This window comes from Hevea brasiliensis, chromosome 4, assembly GCF_030052815.1.
Source record: "Hevea brasiliensis isolate MT/VB/25A 57/8 chromosome 4, ASM3005281v1, whole genome shotgun sequence".
Taxonomy (NCBI): Eukaryota; Viridiplantae; Streptophyta; class Magnoliopsida; order Malpighiales; family Euphorbiaceae; genus Hevea; species Hevea brasiliensis.
In genome coordinates, this window is record NC_079496.1 from 11,498,922 (window position 1) to 11,518,098 (window position 19,177).

Genomic DNA, 19,177 nt, shown 5'->3' on the forward strand with positions numbered 1-19,177 from the left:
AAATTCTAATGATAGTTTTTTTATAAATTAATAAAAATTTAAATTAATAAAACTAAAGAAATATATTCTTGAAAACTATTCCCAATAAATTAAACAAGAAAGAAGGAGAAAAAAAAATGTGAATGTGAAAGTTGTATGTGATTCTAACATGCAATCCAAGCAAAGAATTGTATGCAAAAAATTTCTCACCGTCCCTTTGATTCATTATGAGAAAATGGAACATAAAATAAGTAAAGAATGAAGTAGCCAAACATATAAATAAAAATAAAAGAATTTTAATATATGCATATATTTTTATTTATTACTTTAAAAATTATTAAAAGGGATTATAAACTTTAACTTTATGCACTATAAAATAAAATATTCCATCATTAAATTATTAATTTCTATACTATAAATTTAAAATTTTATCATTTTTCTAAAAAGGGGTCATCCTCTATTTTTATCATCCCTTTCTATGATCACTCTTTACCTCTTCCAAATATTCTTACATAAAAGGATTATCAATCACTCTCCTTTTCTGTTATTTATATTCTCTCACTCTCTCTTGTCTTTTGAGCTATAAATCTCAATACATAATATGAAGGTGAATATCAAGCATCTAAATTACAAAATATCCATAAGACTTACATAAATTGGAATACTAAGATAGATGTTTAATATTACGGTAATAATTAAAATTAAAAATAATTATATCTATTAAAGAGTGTATGTATTATACATTAAAGATTGAATAAGAGAATGTTAATTAAAATGGTTTAGTTATAGCTGACATAAAGTACAAAATGTTCGAATATAAAAATATGATAAATTAGTGGGAAAAAAAAATATAAGAATAGAAAGTGACCTAAAATGATATACAGGAAACTAATATCAAAAGATTTATAATTTTTAAATATTAATATGAAATTCATTTTTAAAGGGAGCTGAATAAAAAAAAATTCAAAAAACTAGCTCTGACTAATTTAGAATTAAATTTTAGTTATTATTGTAGGATACATTTTAGTATTATGTGAATGTTGTCTCTTATAAAATTATATTATATGTGAGTAATTGATTAAAATTAAAAATTTAATAATTAAATATTTATCTCATTATACAAAATATGAGAGATTCAAATATTATATATCTAGATTAACTATTTAAAATATATTAATTTTATAGCATAAAAGTTTAATTAATTAGGGTTGTTCACTTTTGTTCATCCACGATAATCATTTTATTATTGTTATTATTAATTAAGAAATTATACTTACAATTAATTTTTTTTCCAAAAAATAATATGAAAGGCCATTTTTTTTATAAAGAAACTGATATGAAAGTTAATATGTGAAATTAAGAATTCAATGATTATTTTTTTTCTTTAAAAAAATTAATTTTTTATTTTTAAATTAAAAGGTATAATAATTATTAAAAATGTAAATATTAATTTATATAATATACAAGAAAAAAAACCTCAAAAATCAAGATGTGGGTCTATGTTCATATTCAAGCCATGAAGGAGGCAGCACGCTTTTAATATTTTATTTTTTTTAGTAAAATGTACATCAGTAATAAAGTAAATTACAGCTTTTTTTATGTGGGTGAAATACAGGATATTAAAATATATTTTTTTCTAAAAATTATGAGATATGATTTAGGGAATTTACTATGACAGTGTCAAATAATATTTAATATAAAGTATTAAAATTCATCAAAATAAATCATACATGGACGCGTTTGTAATATGGGAAATAAAATAAGGTACTAGAGAGAAATTTCTATATATTTTTCTAATGTAATTAAGAGGAGTGGAATAAACAAGAAAAGATAAAAAAGAACAGAGAGGAGAACAGAGATAAAAGCCTCTCTAATGGACAGAGAGAAAGAGAAAGAGAAAGCATAAGCACCTCCTCCTTTATTTCCATTTCCACAATCTTCTTCTTAGATCTTAGTTTCTCTGAATTTCCCATCTTGTCCTTTATAAAATGGTAAAATTCTCTATCATTTGCTCTTCTTTTGTCTTGATCTCTGTCAAACATTTTCTGATTGTTGATCTATATCAATTCTATGCTTAATTTTCGTTGTTTGGATAATCAGGAATGCTGTGTTGAGTTTTGATTGGTGCTAGAAGCATCAGGCGATTCCAGATTGGATTTAACATACAGCACTTTGATTTTTATTGGGCACCAATCAGATTCTATCTTTATTATCATTTAAGTATGCTTTCTTACCTTCTCCATTATTATTTACAATTTGATCTGTTTTTTTGCTTTTCTTGGTCCCCAGAAATCAGGGATTTTCGCTCTCTGTGACAATCAATTGCCCATCAGCAATACAAATGGTTTCATATTGTTTGGTTTAATACTAAATAACTATATGTTAGCTTATAATTAGATTCTTGATTGACTTACCAATTTTGTTGAATTGAGAGTCATTTTCTGAACTTGTTTTGTGATTTGGGATTCGTGTTTGTGATTGATGTGGCAGTTTGTTGTAATGGTTGATTGCAGAAAAAGATGGAATCAGATCTTGGTAAGCTCTTCATTGGTGGGATTTCTTGGGATACTGATGAGGAACGTCTCAAGGAATATTTTAGCAATTATGGGGAAGTAGTGGAGGCGGTGATCATGAGAGATAGAACTACGGGCCGTGCTCGTGGCTTTGGTTTCGTAGTCTTCGTGGATCCTGCTGTCGCGGAAAGGGTCATTATGGATAAGCACATGATTGATGGACGCACTGTGAGTAGCTTGATGGCAAACGTATTACATGCATTGTTAATTTTATTGACTTGATGTTGGCTTTCTTGTTTCAGTTCTTTTTTTCAAGTAGTAAAATTTCTAAATTTTAAGTAAGTGATAGTCTCTGTCCCCATCTCAGCTCTATATTCTCATTTAACTTTGTGAGATAAAAATTAGAATCTTATTATGTTTCTTATTTGAAATGAATTGCAAATCTCTGAACTTTTGACTTGGGAGATATTCTTATGCCTCAATTATGCTCTGAAGGCTTCTTAGAGTAGTTAAAGATTAAAATCATTAGTCTTTCTCCCCTCTCTAAAGTACAAAGTACTGAATTTGAAATGACTCATACAATCTACATAGCTTGGTTTTGGGCAGAATTTTACCCTCATTGTTTGCTTTGAATTGAGAATCACATGTAATTGAATAATTTTAGTTATTGCATTCTCAATTTTCAGGTTGAAGCAAAGAAGGCTGTTCCAAGGGATGATCAGCAGATTTTGAATAGAAATACTAGTAGTATTCATGGGTCTCCCGGTCCTGGGCGCACCAAAAAGATTTTTGTTGGAGGTCTGGCTTCTACAGTTACAGACAGTGACTTCAAGAAGTACTTTGAGCAGTTTGGCAATATCACCGATGTTGTTGTGATGTATGATCACAACACACAGAGGCCAAGAGGCTTTGGCTTCATCACTTATGATTCTGAGGATGCTGTGGACAGAGTTCTGCATAAAACATTTCACGAACTTAATGGTAAAATGGTTGAGGTCAAGAGGGCAGTCCCTAAGGAGCTATCCCCAGGGCCTAGTCGGAGTCCTCTGATGGGATATAACTATGGTTTGAGTAGGACCAACAACTTCCTTAATGCATATGCTCAGGGATATAATATGAGCTCAGTTGGAGGTTTTGGAATGAGGATGGATAGTAGGTTTAGTCCTCTTGCTAGTGGTCGAAGTGGATTTCCTCCATTTGGTACTACTGGTTATGGAATGGGTATGAATTTAGAGCCAGGTTTGAGTCCAAACTATGGTGGGGGCTCTAATTTTGGCAACAGTCCAGGGTATGGGCGAATGTTAAGCCCCTATTACAGTGGGAATTCAACCAGGTATAGTACTCCAATAGGATATGGTGTGGGGAATGCAAGGAATGATTCTGTTATGAGCCCAACTACTCGGAATCCCTGGGGAAATGGGGGTCTTAATACTGCTGCTAATCCTGCCAGCCCTGGTGCTTTCTTGGGTTCTGGGAGTGGAAGTTTTGGGGTTTCATTTGGGAATAGTGGAGTCAATTGGGGCCCTTCTCATGTTTCAGCTCAAGGTGGAGGAAGTGCTTCTGGTTATACCAGTGGAAGCATGGGTTATGGAAGTGGTGGTGATAGCAGCTACGGGTTGGGAGGGGGAGGGTATGGAAGGACCAGTGGCACTGGTGCAGCACCAACTTCATCATTTGCTGGGTCAACTGGTGTTTATGAAGGGTCCTATGGGGACTTGTACCGCAGTGGTTCAGTTTATGGTGATTCATCTTGGCGGTCTGGCAGTGGCACTCCTGAGCTAGATGGTACTGGGTCATTTGGTTATGGGCTTGGCAATATAGCCTCAGATGTTACTACCAAAAATTCTGAGGGTTATATTGGAAGTTATGGTGTTACAAGTAGACAATCTAATAGAGGTAATTCTTTTCTGTGGATTCATTAAATAATCTTCATGAATTTTCTTTGAATTAATTTAGATTACAAACAATCACTAAGAGAACAAAGATAGGCATTACAAAATTTATGTAGGATAACATGTAGGATTGCTGAAACTTTAAAGGAAGTTGTTATTGAATGCTTGTATGCAATTGCATTTCTTTTCTTTTGTATTGATTAGTTCATAGGAAAAATTCCTTGATGCTTACTTAATAAAGGAAAGGAGACCCACTCCTTATACTGATGTTACCAACTTCTTGTGTGGCTAACACATCATAGTTAAAAATATTAGAGGGAGTACATGGTTTTATTGCCCTCAGTCTGTAATTGTATTTGAAAGGATTTTAAGTGCCTCTAGCTGCTCATTTTATGTGTGTCCTTTTATGATGTAAAGGAACACATCTAATAGATGTTATAATTATTTAGTCTCTGACTTCCTTTTGTGTTTTATACCTGATATTGCTAAATGGTTTGTATCAATGATTAATCAGAATTCCAGTTGTTAGTATTAAATTACAATTAGTTAATTGTAGAAATCTCATACATTGGAATGCACATTCACATACTTCATTCTTTCTTCCCCCCTTCCTCTCTCCACATAAGAGTTGGCTCGGCAAAAGTTGAACTCTTTTAATGTGTTTACCATATGCATTTCTTACAGCCTGACGTGAAATTATACACTTATAATCTGTAACAATTCAAAATTATGCCCCTGTTGCTTTGACTGTGAGTTGGCCTAATATAGATTCATGCTTTATGTGTGTGTTATTAGTTTGTCATAGAAGCATGTGCTTGAGTGAATGGTAATTGCTAGCATAAATTGCACCTTATTAGAGCTTCTTCTTTTTTCTTTTTTCTTTTTTTTTTTAACATTAATGAGTGAATAGTAGTTGCTAGCACATTATACTAATTCTTTTTTTTTTTCCTCTTAATCATTGTATGCTTCAGGAATTGCTACCTAGGAGATCTGTTATTGGATGTCACAGGATAATTGTAGGTGAAGGGAATCTGGATAAACAGGTGAAGGGTTGTGAATTTCATACATCTCTTTCCTGAATATATTCAGCTTATAAGGAAATTGATCTATAGTGCTAACGAGGGTTCTTGATTTGAATTATACGCAATCAGAGTGAAAGCATTTACAAGGATTTTGTGTAAGGTTTGAGATTTGAATTTCCTTTTTGTCATTTTTACTTCTTTTTAGTTAGTGAAAAACTTAGGTTGTCCTTCTTGGCATTTGAGTGAGGTGTAAAATCAGATTGCGGATATATACTCAGGAAGATTGGTTCCCATAGATGTGTTGTGCATCTCCGGCGAGGCATGCCAGTGGTAGTACACTTAAAAATAGGGTATTAATTTTTTCTATTTTGTCTTTTTGAGTAATGCCTGAAGAAGGTGCTGGTTGGTGTCTTTCTTCTCTTTATTTGGGATTTATCTGTCTACCAGATTGTATGCCAGGTTCTGTTTGATCTACTTGTGTGAAACATTAAGGGATTCTCTTTCATGTTCCCCTGCAAATAAGTTACAAATATTCTGATTCATTTTTTATTCGATGGTGTATCAAAACAATTTTACACTTATCTAGATGAATGTTAGACTTCATTCGTGGTTGCTGTAGCTGATATTTGGATTTGCTTGTTTCTTATTGCTGCTATTAATATCTGGATTTTATGACAATATGTTTATTCACCGCATCCTGATGTAATTTACCAAGTGATGATGAACTAGCTGTGAGGTCAAGAAACCCAACACAACAGGCTCGAATATCCGATTTTTTTTTCCTTTTTACTTGAATTTGTATGCATACAATGATGCATTTAAAGCCTTTTTGGTAGTATCTATCATGGGTTTCCATCTGCTACTAGATATTCAATTTCTAATCTTTGAGGCTATTCTGTGTGGTCATTCCATCTCTTATCCAAAACTCTACAGAATAGGATATGTTTTGCTTCAACTTGAAATCACTTTCGCCTGATTTTTCATTTTTTAAGTACCTCAAAACAGACATATTATATGTGGTCCTCTTCCTCTCTCGATCTTTCTCTAACAAACGCAAAATTTGTTAATCTGAAACCTGTATTAGGGATTTTCATGGCATACCTTTTCCTCCTCATTTTCCTTCCACACAGCTGCTTTTTTTTTTTTTTTTCATTGAATTTGACTAGGACTCGAACTTATGATTTCCTAGCTCTACAGATAATATCAATACCATCGAGTTAAAGCTCATTGATCTCTTGTACTTAAATGAATGACAGTAGGTCTTCACCTCTTTAATCCTCTTAGTCTCTTTGGTGAAGGCAGGAATTGATATGAGGCATCAACTTCTTGTTTATCTTCTGGACCACACAATTTCTACTCTGATCCTAACTTTGGATGGTGGTTAGAGCTGTGGGATGAACTAAAATGTTTGAGCTCATATTTGAGTAACTAAACTTGAACATGTCCAAGTCTGGTTGCAATTGTAAATATTACTGAAAATGACTTAATTTCAATTTTTTTTTAAATGAGATAATTTGTTACCGGTTAAATTTGTTCAAAATAATAATAATAATAATAATAAAATAAATGAAATTTAAACACAATGTTAAATTAAAATCAAGCTTTAACATCATGATGTAGGATTTAACTTGGCATGATTAACTCTAATTGGGGATTAGATGGTATTTGCTTATTCTAGGAAGCAATCGCCATAAACCAAACTCATTAGAATGGACCCCAGTTAATCATTTTGGGGTTCCAACTTCCAAATTACCTAAGGCCTAAGGGGCCAAGCCAGGGTCCATTCCTATGGACTTTAGTCCATGAATCTTTGGGTGAAGGAACCATAGATGAGGTCATTGATTTGATTTTGCCTTTTGAAAAGGTTGTGTGTATTTTATTCTTTGAAACAACTAATGCCCAAATCTATCATCTCATAGCCCTTTTCCCCTTTCTTTTTACAGGAACATCTGAGACTACATTGGCAGACCCACTATAACCTTTTCTATTTTCTGCTTTATTATCTTCTTTTGGGGACCAAGAAGCACATTTTGGATGGTCCTGATCATAACTGGGTGGGGACATGTGGGTCCATCACCCCTTGACCATTACAATGAGGGGCCCTTCTTGTGAGCTGCTGCCAGCAAATCCTGAAGCATGGCTTGCAGGGGCTATCACAAATTTGGTGCACTTTTTTTCATTGAACTTTCAAAATAAGTTTTTTTTTTCAATCGAATGGTTGGGAATTCAAAAAAAGTCCACTTTGTTTCTCCTTATTAAGCATTTCAAAAAGGAAATTATTCCAACCATCAAGGCCTTTTAGTGATGTAATAATTAAAAAAAATTAATATTTAATTATTTCTTTAATTATTATGTAAAATGTAAATGAAACAGATAAAAATGAATGGGAGTTGTAAATAATAAAATATTATATTGATTATTTTGTTATTCTTTTTAAAGTAACTAAAATAATGAAGAAAAACGGATGTTTTAATAAATTAATAAATAATAATATCAATTTATATCTATTGGGACTGATTATTTGATAATAACCAAGGCACAGACAAGAACATTCAATCTTGTTTAAGGAATCTTGAGTTTCACCGAATCGACTGGGGACTAGAATAAGCAAATATATCTTTGAATATTGCTCCAGACTAATCCAAACATCAAGCAGCTTCTGTTTCGACGAAACAGATTCAATACAGAATGCTTGTGTGAGCTTGGCTAGATTCTGAAGACGAATACAGTGATTAAAGAAGTCACGTTTTCTGAATCAGGTGTATGGTCTGTTGGAGCTGGGCTTAGAGCTGCTGCCTTAAGGTAAATGAGAACCTGGAAGAGTTGTAGATATGGGAAGACTCAATTGGGTCGAGAGGAGAAAATTGATCGAAGCAAACTCATCATTGAAGCTTTTGACTACTTCTTATTCACACTTTATCACCACAAACTCCGCTTATATCAGCTGTTTTAGCAAGGAACAGGACCATGGAGGTCCATGTTTGTACAGGAGACAATGGAGGGAAAAGTTCCAATGTGGTGATGTTTGTACCTGAGAGCAGCACGCTTCGAATTTACTGGTTAGACGTTTCAGGTTCGTGTAGGGTGGCTTGCTTTCTAGGATGGAACTCAACTGTAAAGTCACTAGACATGACTGGCGTCTGGAAGGAATGGAAGTTTGAGAGCTTAGAAAGTGAAGTCAGATTCTTGTAGGTTCTTGTAGAGTTTGAGATCAGACGAGTTGTTCAAATTTTTCAAGAGCTTAGAAAGGAATGCAAGTTGAAAGGTTGTAGAGGGGTTCAGGGAGAGTTTGTTCTAAAGACAATCATGGAGACATTGCAGGTAACCTTGGATTGAGGACATTAACCTTGCAAGAACACCACTACAGAATTCAGGGAAGACTGACGGAATTTATCAAAGACTAGACCAGAATGGAACCGCTGAACCAGAAGCACACAGATTGATCCTTAGTTTCTTTAGAGGAAGATTTTATTGGAACACCAGCCGCATTTTTTCCTCTACCTCATGAGATGGCCTGAAGAGGGCAAATAAAGATCCAATAAAAACTAAACCCACCAAAGCTTGTATGACTTTCAAGAATACAGAAGCAGACACAAGTTTGCTCTAGGACATGCGCCTTGAGCAGTAGCGACCCATGTGGGCAAGAATATGCAGGTAAGGATCTGTGTTATGATTAAAGAATAAATATTGGTTTCTAGAACTTCATCTGACCTATATTGCCCTAGAACTCAAAAGCCAAAACTGATTGTCAACTCCTTAAAATCCTATTTGCAGGCAAGACTAAACTTTGTAACTCCACAAAAAAGAACTTCTCCTCTTCAAAACTACCTTACATGAACCAAGTCAGAACTCTAGTGAATCCAGTTAAACAAGCTGTTAGAACAAATGGAATGAAGATAAAGACTTCTAAAGATGAAGACATCGAGATATCGATATGGAATCTGGCAGGCCAGCATGAGTTTTACTCCCTTCATTCATGTTTCCAGGGCACGGAAGGCATCGTTTTTCCTGATCATATCCAATTTGTTCAGAAAACCCAATAACCGAGAGCCAAAGAAATTAGAAGAGATAGAAGATGACCTGCAATATTGGCTCAGGTTCATAGTTTCCAACTCAACATACATGGTACCAAATGTAACTATAGTCCTCACAGATTGTGACAAAATCAATCAACCATCACAAAACCTGCATCTCACAGTTACTTCAGTACGGAGAGTAATAGAAATGTTCCGAGGATTTGTCGATTTCTACCCAAATGTATTCACAGTTGATGCAAGATCCTCTGCATCAGTCAGTAAACTCACTCATCATCTTCGAAAGACAAGCAAGACAATTCTCGAAAGAGTATCTGGAGTTTATCAGCTTTGCAATGATCTATTTCAAATTTTATCGGACTGGAGAGCAGAGAACTACAACAAACCAGCAATGAAGTGGAAATAATTCGATGAGCTTTGCCTAGTAAGGGTTCCACCATTAAGCTTCTTAATCATAGGCCGAGTGGCTCTGGGGTGAGATGCTTAGCCAATTGATAAAAATGGATGTCAGAAAGCAAAGCTTAATGGAGAATAATGGATTCATTAGTAGAAAAGAATTGGAGAAGATTCTGAGAGAAAGTTTACAAAGAAAGAGTCTCGGTCTGGTTTGGAGTCTGGCTGATTCGATTCAGGTGCTGTTCTCATTCTGACTTTTTAAGGTTCCGATTTCAGTTTGCATACAGTTCAACCCAGTTCGGTTTTAGATCAAACCCATAGTTTCCATTTTAAAAAAATTATAAATATATTTATATTTTTTTATTTTGAAATCAAAAAATTTTGTGTTTTATCAACTTTATACTACAAGTTTGACTTATATTATATTATTGTAATTTCTCTTATTAATTGTCTTTTAACACTTAATTTTTAAAAAGTTAATTAAAATGTACAATTTTGCTATGAAAATTAAAAGTCTTAATTTAAGGAGAGATGGTTGCCTTAATCAACTTAACTTTATTGAATATTTTTTCAAAGAAGACAATTGAAAATTTGAAATGTGGATTTTTTTTATGGAAATATTTACAAAACCAGGCTCACCCTGACCAGATCGTGAAGCCAAATCGACAGTTCGGGTTCAATCTAGTTCAAGGAACACTTAACCTGGGATCGGCCCTCCCCTCCCTGGTTCCGGTCTCGTTCTTTTCCAAGAACCTTCGGCCGATTTTAATCCGATTCTGATCCAAATTGGATTGAGCTCATGTCTACCTGAAAGTATCTTCGTATTTTGCCAAAAAAAAAAAAAGTATTTTCGTATTTTCACTAGCTAAATTTCAATCGGTTTTAGCCCAGGCACATCTTCATAATAGAAGTATGGCTTTGAAGAACCAACATGGAGCTACCTTCACTCTTGAAACAGGCACTGTTCTCAGTTCCTGCTGACAGCCTATACGATTATCAGCACATTTGGGGTCCAGTTTTGGACTCTGGCAGACCAATTCTAAGAGCTGGATTTGATCTTGCTCAAGATCTCCTATCAGATGATGACTTCTGGGAAGTAGTGCACCAAAGACATCATGACTTGTATAATCTTGCTGTAGAATTGGAAGCACCACCAGACAGAAATCCAAATGGTACAGATCAACCAGTTAATGAACTGGACACAGTTGATCCAAATTTTGCTGGAATTGCAAAGGCGGTGGAACAAGTTCTGCAGAGACTCAAGATTATTCATTATTGCACAAAGATAAAGACTTGACGTACAATACAAGGGTTGAGATATTATCATCAGAGACTCCTCAGAGAGCTTCATCGCAGAGTGAACTACCATGTCCACTGCAATGTCCAACTGGAGGAGTGGAAATTACCCAACATTTTCTTTTTCATCCGAACAGAAAACTACGCAAGAAGATTGGCCACCAACGTCATCTCTGGCATGACTGCACTCCGGCTGCACCTGTTATGTGAATTCAGGTTAGAAATGCACGTCGTAGAAGATCAGATTGGTTGTGAAATTATGCAGGTTGATGACAGGGCAGTGAAAAGTTTGGCTCCACATATGAAAAAATTCATGAAATTGATGTCATTTGCTCTCAAGGTAGGAGCTCATCTGGCTGCTGGAATGGGAGAAATGACTAGCTCTTCCCTTGTCCATGGGGCAGCAAGAGCAGTTGCTTCCGGAGCTGCGGGGGCTGCAGCTATGGGACGAATGGAGGGAATCCGGAACAGAAGCAGGAATGCAGAAAGCTCAAGGGACATTCAAGAAGTAACTAATAGTAGTGGCGTCGAACGATACCTTGGATTTATTATCCTTCTCAAAGTGGCATTCGCCTTGGTTCTTTCATAGACATTGCTGGATTGGTTTCTGCCTTTGGTCAATGCTGGATTGGTTTCATAGACATTGTTTGTTCCTCAGGAATGGTAATAACCCAATCAAAATATCCATTTGGGCTAGAAAAGTGTAGCGGATCAAGGACACAATTATACAAAATAGACAAAAGATTCTCTAGCCTATGCCCTATATCACCATGTGAATGTGGGTCCTTTTAACACATTCATTATTACCCTATAATTAGAAATAAATTTGATCTCATAATCATTGAGAGTTGAAAAAGCAGGAATAATTAAAGAAGAGAATAAAAATTAAAAGGGAAATTTCCATGTACACTAACAGCAGTTGTTATAAAACAAAGTTGATGATAACACATACAAAGTCATGATTTCCCGTCCTAACTCATCTAGACATCTCAACATAAAAAAAGGAAAACACCACACTACATGATTCATTATTACATTTCACCATTAGTATTAGTCTCCGTGGTAAAATCTCAAGTCAACTGTGTGCTTTCCTCTGAACCAGTAGAACTAACGCTCAGAAGAAAGCCCTACTCCCATAAAACACGCGGGAGCCACTGTTCTTTGACGACTGCACTTTCTGATCAGAAGTTGAACTTCCTGAACTTGTTGGTCCACTATCAATGTCCAATGGAAGCTTCATCTTTGCCAATGACTCCGTGAATTGCTGCATACTCTTCATGTACATATCTACTATATCCTGTTGTACCACATTCTGCTCTGGTTCCAAATTAACTGAAATAACAGGCTTTGCAATTTTCTCACTTTGTGCCCCACCAGAGGAATCAGTCTCACCATCTCCACCCTTTTTCTCTTTTTGAGCCGAGTCATGCTCCTGGCTTGGTGGTTTTGAAGCTGGAGCATCAGATGTATCAGAGCTTGCAGCAACAGAAGGAGAAGAAACCCCATTTGTTGACACACTGCTAGGAGGAGAATCAGGCTTAGAAACTTTAATGGCATCCACAGTAGCAGCCAAGAAGCTTGCCATGGCATCAACACCAATGTCTGAACTAACATGATTCTCAGCATCAGACGTGACCAAACTCTCAGAGGTTTCAGAGCCCGCACTGGTACATGAGATCCCAATATACTCTGAAACCATCATCTGGTTTTCATTCACAATTTTAGGATCTGGAAACTCAATCTTATCAAATTCAGTAGGGAGTGATTCCTGTATCTCTACATCCTGCACAGTTCCGTCCGTAGCTGAAGCAGCAGGCATTGCAGGAATTGCCATGACATCGGGTGAAGCTCCATTATATGATAGAGATAACTGAACAAACCCTGCAGGAGAATGGAATAAATCAGTTGAAGAAAGAGAGAACTCTTTCTCCAGCTTCCCATTCTTGATTAGAACATCAGACAGGGGCACCAAGGCAAACCCTAGCAACTGATCCTCCAGATAATTCCTCACCCTGCTCATCATGAATATCTCACATTTAAGAGAAGAATCAATAGTCCTAACATTGAGCCGCAGATTATCATTGAAGACTGGGTTCCTCCCACCACCATTGATGATTTTGGTGGATACTGTGTTTTCAGGATCACTGGTCAGGCAAAACTTAGCATAAACATCTTGCTTGTGGTAAATACATATGTTATGGATGTCCCTAGCCTGATGTACGTAGACCTCAAGAATGCCAATGAAATCCTGCAAGCTGCCGACCATGGCTTCCTTTCTCTGGACCTCAATTCCCTTGGACAAACTACCAGAGGTCCGAACTGCACAATCAAATTCTGGTTCAGCAACAATAGAACTCTTGAATGGTGATACAACAGATTGAGGGGAATCCATTATCACGCCAAGAAAAATGTACCTGCCAAAGAAAAAAAAAAGGATCTATTTGAAAAATAAAGTCACCTAAATGGATATCCTATAGGAGAAACTGCTACTTTCCCTGTCTGATCTTAAAAGACCCAAAGCCAGAAATTTAAGCCAAATTGATAAGATTTGTGACACTTCTTTAGTAAAACCTCAAGTGTTGAGATCCAACAATGAAGCTCAATTCTTAAAGAGGTTATGAAACTAGCTGCTTTAAAACCCAGCACAAAAAACCCGAGTTGCAGATTTCTGAGCCGAAACAAATACAACTCCTAAAATTCACAAGCGGAATTGCAAAAAGAAACCTTTCAATGCTCCAAAAGAAAGATTAAGCTCACTGCCAAACTGCCAAGCAAACTGAAACCTAGCTTCAGGCACAGCACAAAATTCTCGAAAAGCAGGAAATGAGAGCTTTAGCTCCAAGACAAAACCAAAAACCTAACCTTAAAATTAAAACCGAACCTAACCTGAGAGACAACAACTAGATGCAAAGTCAAACCTGAGCTCACCTTAACACAGAGAACCCTCAAAACCCCCCCCAAAAAGAGAGAGAGAGAGAGAGAGAGAGAGAGAGAGAGAGACGTGGCACAGGAACTACAAAACCCAGACTCCGAACTCAAAGAACAGCGAGACCCTGAACTCGTGAATTGTAACCAACCTACAAATCAAAATAAAGAAATAGCAGAAGCCAAAACCTTGCCGGTGAACCACTCCAGGCTCCCCAAACTTAAAGGCAGGCAAGGACCCGTCAACAGTTATACCACAAGACCAAATTCCAATAAAGCTATCAACTTTTCCACACAGAAACCAGAATCCGAGGAGAGTGAAACAAGGAAAGCAAAAGGCACAGTAACCCAGATCACGATACAAAATTCAAAAAACAAACCCCCCAAAACTCAAAGGATAATCTCCTCTAAAACCCTACAACGCCGCATCTTACAAACACGGAAGTGGCTAAAAGCCAAAGATTGCACAACAACCCAGGTTCATCACTCAAAATTAAGAATGAAACCCACTAAAAATTCTCCTCAAAAGCAGAAAGAAATGACTAAAAATTCTCCTCAAAAGCAGAAAGAAATGAACTCCCCAATTATTTCAAAAAAAATAAAAAAGAAATTGACAAAAAAAAAAAAAACAAAAGATGGGTATTGCTTAAACTGCCTTTACCTCCAAAGTCAAAATGAATTGAGCAGAATCTGTGGCTCTAATCCAAGATCTGGCCAAGACTCAGTTCGTAAACCGAGGTCTTCTTTTTCGCTTTTTAGCTTTTACTGTTGAACTTCAAAGAAAACAAGCAAGTGAAGTGCTCAAGAATAACCGAAAAGAAGGAATAAATTCCAACTTAATCTAAACAAATACGGGCAGTATTGAGAGAGAGAGAGAGAGAGAGAGAGAGAGAGTTGAAGATGCTCGTATGGATACTTGTCGCTTGTCGGATAGGTTGCGTGATATATATAAACGAGCGAAAAATGCGTAGTAGACAAAGGAATGAATAATTTTTGTAATTGGGATTTTATATACAGGAAATATAAAAAGAAAGAAGGAAGGGTCTTTAAAATCTTTTCATAAGAATGGAGAGACAGCGGCCCACGAGTTGGCAATGGCAAGGGAGGAACCAATTAGAGGAGAGATGAGTGCGTTTTTGCAGTTGGGGACATTGAAACATCTAAGCCTGCAATTCTTTATATACTGTTTCCAGCCTGCAATTTGTCACATTCTGAGCCGCGCCTCAAGATTTTGATATTTTCATATTCAGCGTCTTCTTTAACTTTCATTTTTTTTTTTAATAAAAAAAATCGAATTAGTATTCGATTATGGGTTTTTTTTTTTCACACTGTTGGTCAAGGTGGAGAAATAATAACTAATAAAAAGTAAAATGCCCTTTTTATCCTTAAAAAATTTTTAAAATATCATTTAAGCTATGTTTGGAATTGAAAAAAATAAGAGGAAAAAAATTATGAAAAAAAAATATATATTTTTTCTCTTTTTTTATTTAAAAATAGGAAAAATTAAATAGGATAAAAAATAAAGATAGATTATAATAAATAAATGTTATTATTTATTTTTTCTTTATTTAAAAAAAAATAAAAATAAATAAAATTAATTTTTTTATAATTATTTATTTTATTTATAAATAAAATTGATAAAATGAATATTTTATTATTTAAAAAAATAAATTTCTCTCCTTAATATCTAAATGAGAAAAGAAAAATAATTTTTATATTATTTTTATTTATTTTTTTATTTTTCTTCTTTTGTTTTCTTTATATTCTTTATATTTGAAAAAAGATAAAGAATGATAAATTTAAAGGGTGTAAGAAATAAAATAGATATAATAAGAAAAATTGAGGTTTAATGAATAAGGGATAATAGTTTTACCCTATCTTACCCTCTATTTATTCACATATAAATACATGAATTACTTAATCATCATCCTCCTTATTCAAATAGACTCTTAGAATTTTATTTAATAATATATTAAATTGTTATAAAAATATTATTTTTAAAAGTAAATTTAATATATTTTAATAATAATAATTTTAGAAGAACAAATAATTTTTTAAATTATTTTTATTAACAATAAAATAATTTTAATTTCAATCCTGAAGCCTACACATTTAAAAGTGTACTGAAATTTTGTGTTGAATTTTATAAGATAAAGTAGGGAATTTTTAACTTTATCATACAACCTTTCTGATGATTTTGATCATTAGGATCAGTTTAATTTTAAAAAAAAATTGAAATTGAGATATTAAAAATATATATTTTTTTACCATATAAATCCAATAATCAATTTTTTTTAAAGACATAGAAATTTCAAATTATAATCTAATTTGAAATTACTTAATTTCAGTTTTATTTAAGAAAATAATTTTTTTATAGGATTTAATAGATTTTTTTTTCTTGAATTCTTTTTTGCTTTGAAAATGTTTATACAACTTTAGTTTTGCATAAATATACTGAATTTTTTTTCTAATTTTATAAGAGAAGGAGGGACATTTTTTAATTAAGGCAAGATAAAAGGGAAAGCATAAAGGGGGTGGGTGTGAGAGGAGAGGAGAAAAAAGAGGGAAAGAGGCATATAATTTGAGTAAGGCAAACAGAAAAAGTTTTGAATAGAATATAATTGTTAAAATTTAGAGTCCAAAAATTGAATAATAAGAAATTTTAAGATTTTTTTAAAATAGATTTATCTAATTTAATTTCATGACTAAATTACTCATTTGAAAAACTTAAGTTTGAGTCTCTATTTTATTCTATTATTTAGGGTGAGCATTCGGTTCGAACCAAACAGAACCGAATTAAATTATAAAAATCAAACTGAACAGAAATGGATGAAAAATCGAATCGAATCGAATTGTTCTATTTTGGTTTGGTTCAGATTAAACCGATCAGTTTTAATTTTTGATTAATTTTTTAATTTAGACTTGATTTTCTACTTAATTGGTCTAATATTGATTTTGATTTGAACTTAATAACCATAAATCAATGAAATTAAATAATTAATATATATAAAATTAAATATAATTCATAAATTTCTCATAAAAATAAATCAATTCAAAAATTACTATTCTATTCGATTCAGTTTAATCGATTTTTTATCTTTAAAATTGAATCGAACAGAAATAATCGAAATTTTTATAATGTAAAATCGAACCAAACTGATTAAATTTTAAAATTGAATCAATTGAATCGAATTAATTTGATTCGATTCAATTTTTTTATTTGATTCAAATTCTACTCAGCTCTATTATTATTATTATTATCATTATTTTTATTTAATTTATTTATTTTTTTAAGTTTTACGTTAATGAGATTCTTTTATCCTTGATTTTTTATCATTAAAAATATTTTCATTTTTGAATTTTTATTATTATTAAATTTTTTGTCTTGATGCAAGTAGAGAGACTAAAATAATCAATAAAATTAAATGCATTCGATTAAATTATATATTTTAAAAAATATAAAAATTAAATTATTAATTTTAATATAATTAATGAATTATACAGTAATTTACTTTTTCTTTATACAAAATTTTAACTTTATCCGAGAGGCTAGAAATCGAGAATGGTTTAAAGCCGTAGAGGAGAGCTTTGCCAGTTTTACCAATAAAATAATGTAGAAAACCTGAGAACTCCTCCACACGTCTGGAAATTGAGAAACACAAGAATTTTGCATAGACTTTACCAGACGGCAGTCTGCGCTCTGCAACAGACAGTCTGCTCAGATTCTTCAAAACAATAAAAGAACAGAGAAAGATAATTATTGGGTAGTTGAAAAATTCTGAGGACAGCATCATATCATTATGTGTCTTGCTTGTTCAGCGTAGAAAGGGTAGTGCCAAAACAGTGCTGCCATCACCACTTCATCAAAAAACACTACAGATTGTATCCTGCTTCAACAATTTTAAAAGATTAGGAAGGCGCCTTCAATGACCCATATCCCTTTGTTCCTTTGTCCACCTCTCTCTCTCTCTCTCTCTCTCTCTATGTGTATATATACATAGCTTATAAAAAGTAATTAAATTATAATAAAATTTGTATAATTTAATTAAATTATTTTTTATTTTATATAATTAAAAGTGAAAAAAAAAGATAAATTATAAAAAATTAAAAAAATTATTATTATGATTAATAAAAATAAGAGTAAAATTAAAAAAAATAATAATTAATATATCTTACTCTTTTTGAAGTAGTAAATTATTTTAAATAAAATAATTTAAAAAAGTAAAAATGAGGGAAGAGGATAATAAATTTAAAATATATATATATATATATATATATATATAGAGAGAGAGAGAGAGAGAGAGAGAGAGAGAGAGAGAGAGAGAGAGGAGATGCGGAGATTACTTGTTGTGATCGAATGTGAAACTTCCAAGAACACAACATACTCAACTGAAAATGAAATTGAAGAATTCCTAATTCATGTAATGACAATGATGTTCTTTCAATTTACAATGGACCCTCCTCTTGCTTGCCTTGCTTTTTTACAGTGAATCATATTGCCTTTAATGTAGTTTTGTCCATTTCAATTCACAAAGGAGTTGATGTTCTTGGATTCTCTGCTGCTGATGACAATAAATGCTATCCCCAGCTTACAAGTTTGGGTTTGAATTATGAAATGTGAATCCCTAAAATAAGTCAATTATTATTAGGTTGATTTGGACCATTCAACCTTCTTTCAGCCCAATTAATTAATTATTTGTACAAAAAAATTAAAATAAGGGCTCCATTTGATGGGAAACAATATCAATTATAGGTAAACAACAAACACATCAATGTTCATGTCACTGGTGCTATTCAAATTTCAAATAGGCGGTTAGATTGCCATTATTATTATTATTACTACTATTTTAAGAAATATAAATTGCCACAATAATAGTATTTTTTTTTTTAATAATTGGCTACCTTCAACATTATTGAACTAAAATATTTAGTACATTTATTTGTATAAAATAAAATAATATAATTAAATAAATCAATAAGTAACTATCAAAGTATTTAGTTTGACTTATAAATAAATCAAACCCGTTTATATATAGAAAGTCATGAGTAAATTAATATTTAATTTGATTTAATTTATAAATTAAAAAAAATTATTTAAAATAAATTAGAAGTCATAAATA

General features: G+C 33.1%; 2 protein-coding genes and 1 pseudogene across 2 annotated transcripts; 2 read left to right on the forward strand and 1 right to left on the reverse strand.

The window, feature by feature from the left end:
- The first annotated feature begins 1,774 nt into the window (after positions 1–1,774).
- Positions 1,775–6,009, forward strand: LOC110665211 (heterogeneous nuclear ribonucleoprotein 1). Its single transcript, XM_021825235.2, has 5 exons — positions 1,775–1,970; positions 2,080–2,199; positions 2,493–2,720; positions 3,179–4,388; positions 5,356–6,009. Exons 3-5 carry the CDS (start codon positions 2,499–2,501, stop codon positions 5,367–5,369), a joined length of 1,446 nt encoding a protein of 481 aa, XP_021680927.1. The 5' UTR covers positions 1,775–1,970; positions 2,080–2,199; positions 2,493–2,498; the 3' UTR covers positions 5,370–6,009.
- LOC110665230 (protein TORNADO 1-like) lies at positions 5,790–11,721 on the forward strand (annotated as a pseudogene).
- Positions 11,722–12,037: 316 nt separating this feature from the next.
- Positions 12,038–15,214, reverse strand: LOC110665209 (uncharacterized). Its single transcript, XM_021825234.2, has 2 exons — positions 14,719–15,214; positions 12,038–13,546 (listed from the first exon to the last, which is right to left on the reverse strand). Exon 2 carries the CDS (start codon positions 13,522–13,524, stop codon positions 12,247–12,249), a length of 1,278 nt encoding a protein of 425 aa, XP_021680926.1. The 5' UTR covers positions 13,525–13,546; positions 14,719–15,214; the 3' UTR covers positions 12,038–12,246.
- Between the last annotated feature and the right edge of the window lie 3,963 nt (positions 15,215–19,177).

Excerpts from the sequence above, each read along its gene's own strand:
- LOC110665211 (XM_021825235.2), top strand. The coding sequence starts at position 2,499 with ATGGAATCAGATCTTGGTAAGCTCTTCATTGGTGGGATTTCTTGGGAT. Across the intron at positions 2,721-3,178 it reads ACATGATTGATGGACGCACT|GTTGAAGCAAAGAAGGCTGT; the intron begins GTGAGTAGCTTG and ends CTCAATTTTCAG.
- LOC110665209 (XM_021825234.2), bottom strand. The coding sequence starts at position 13,524 with ATGGATTCCCCTCAATCTGTTGTATCACCATTCAAGAGTTCTATTGTT.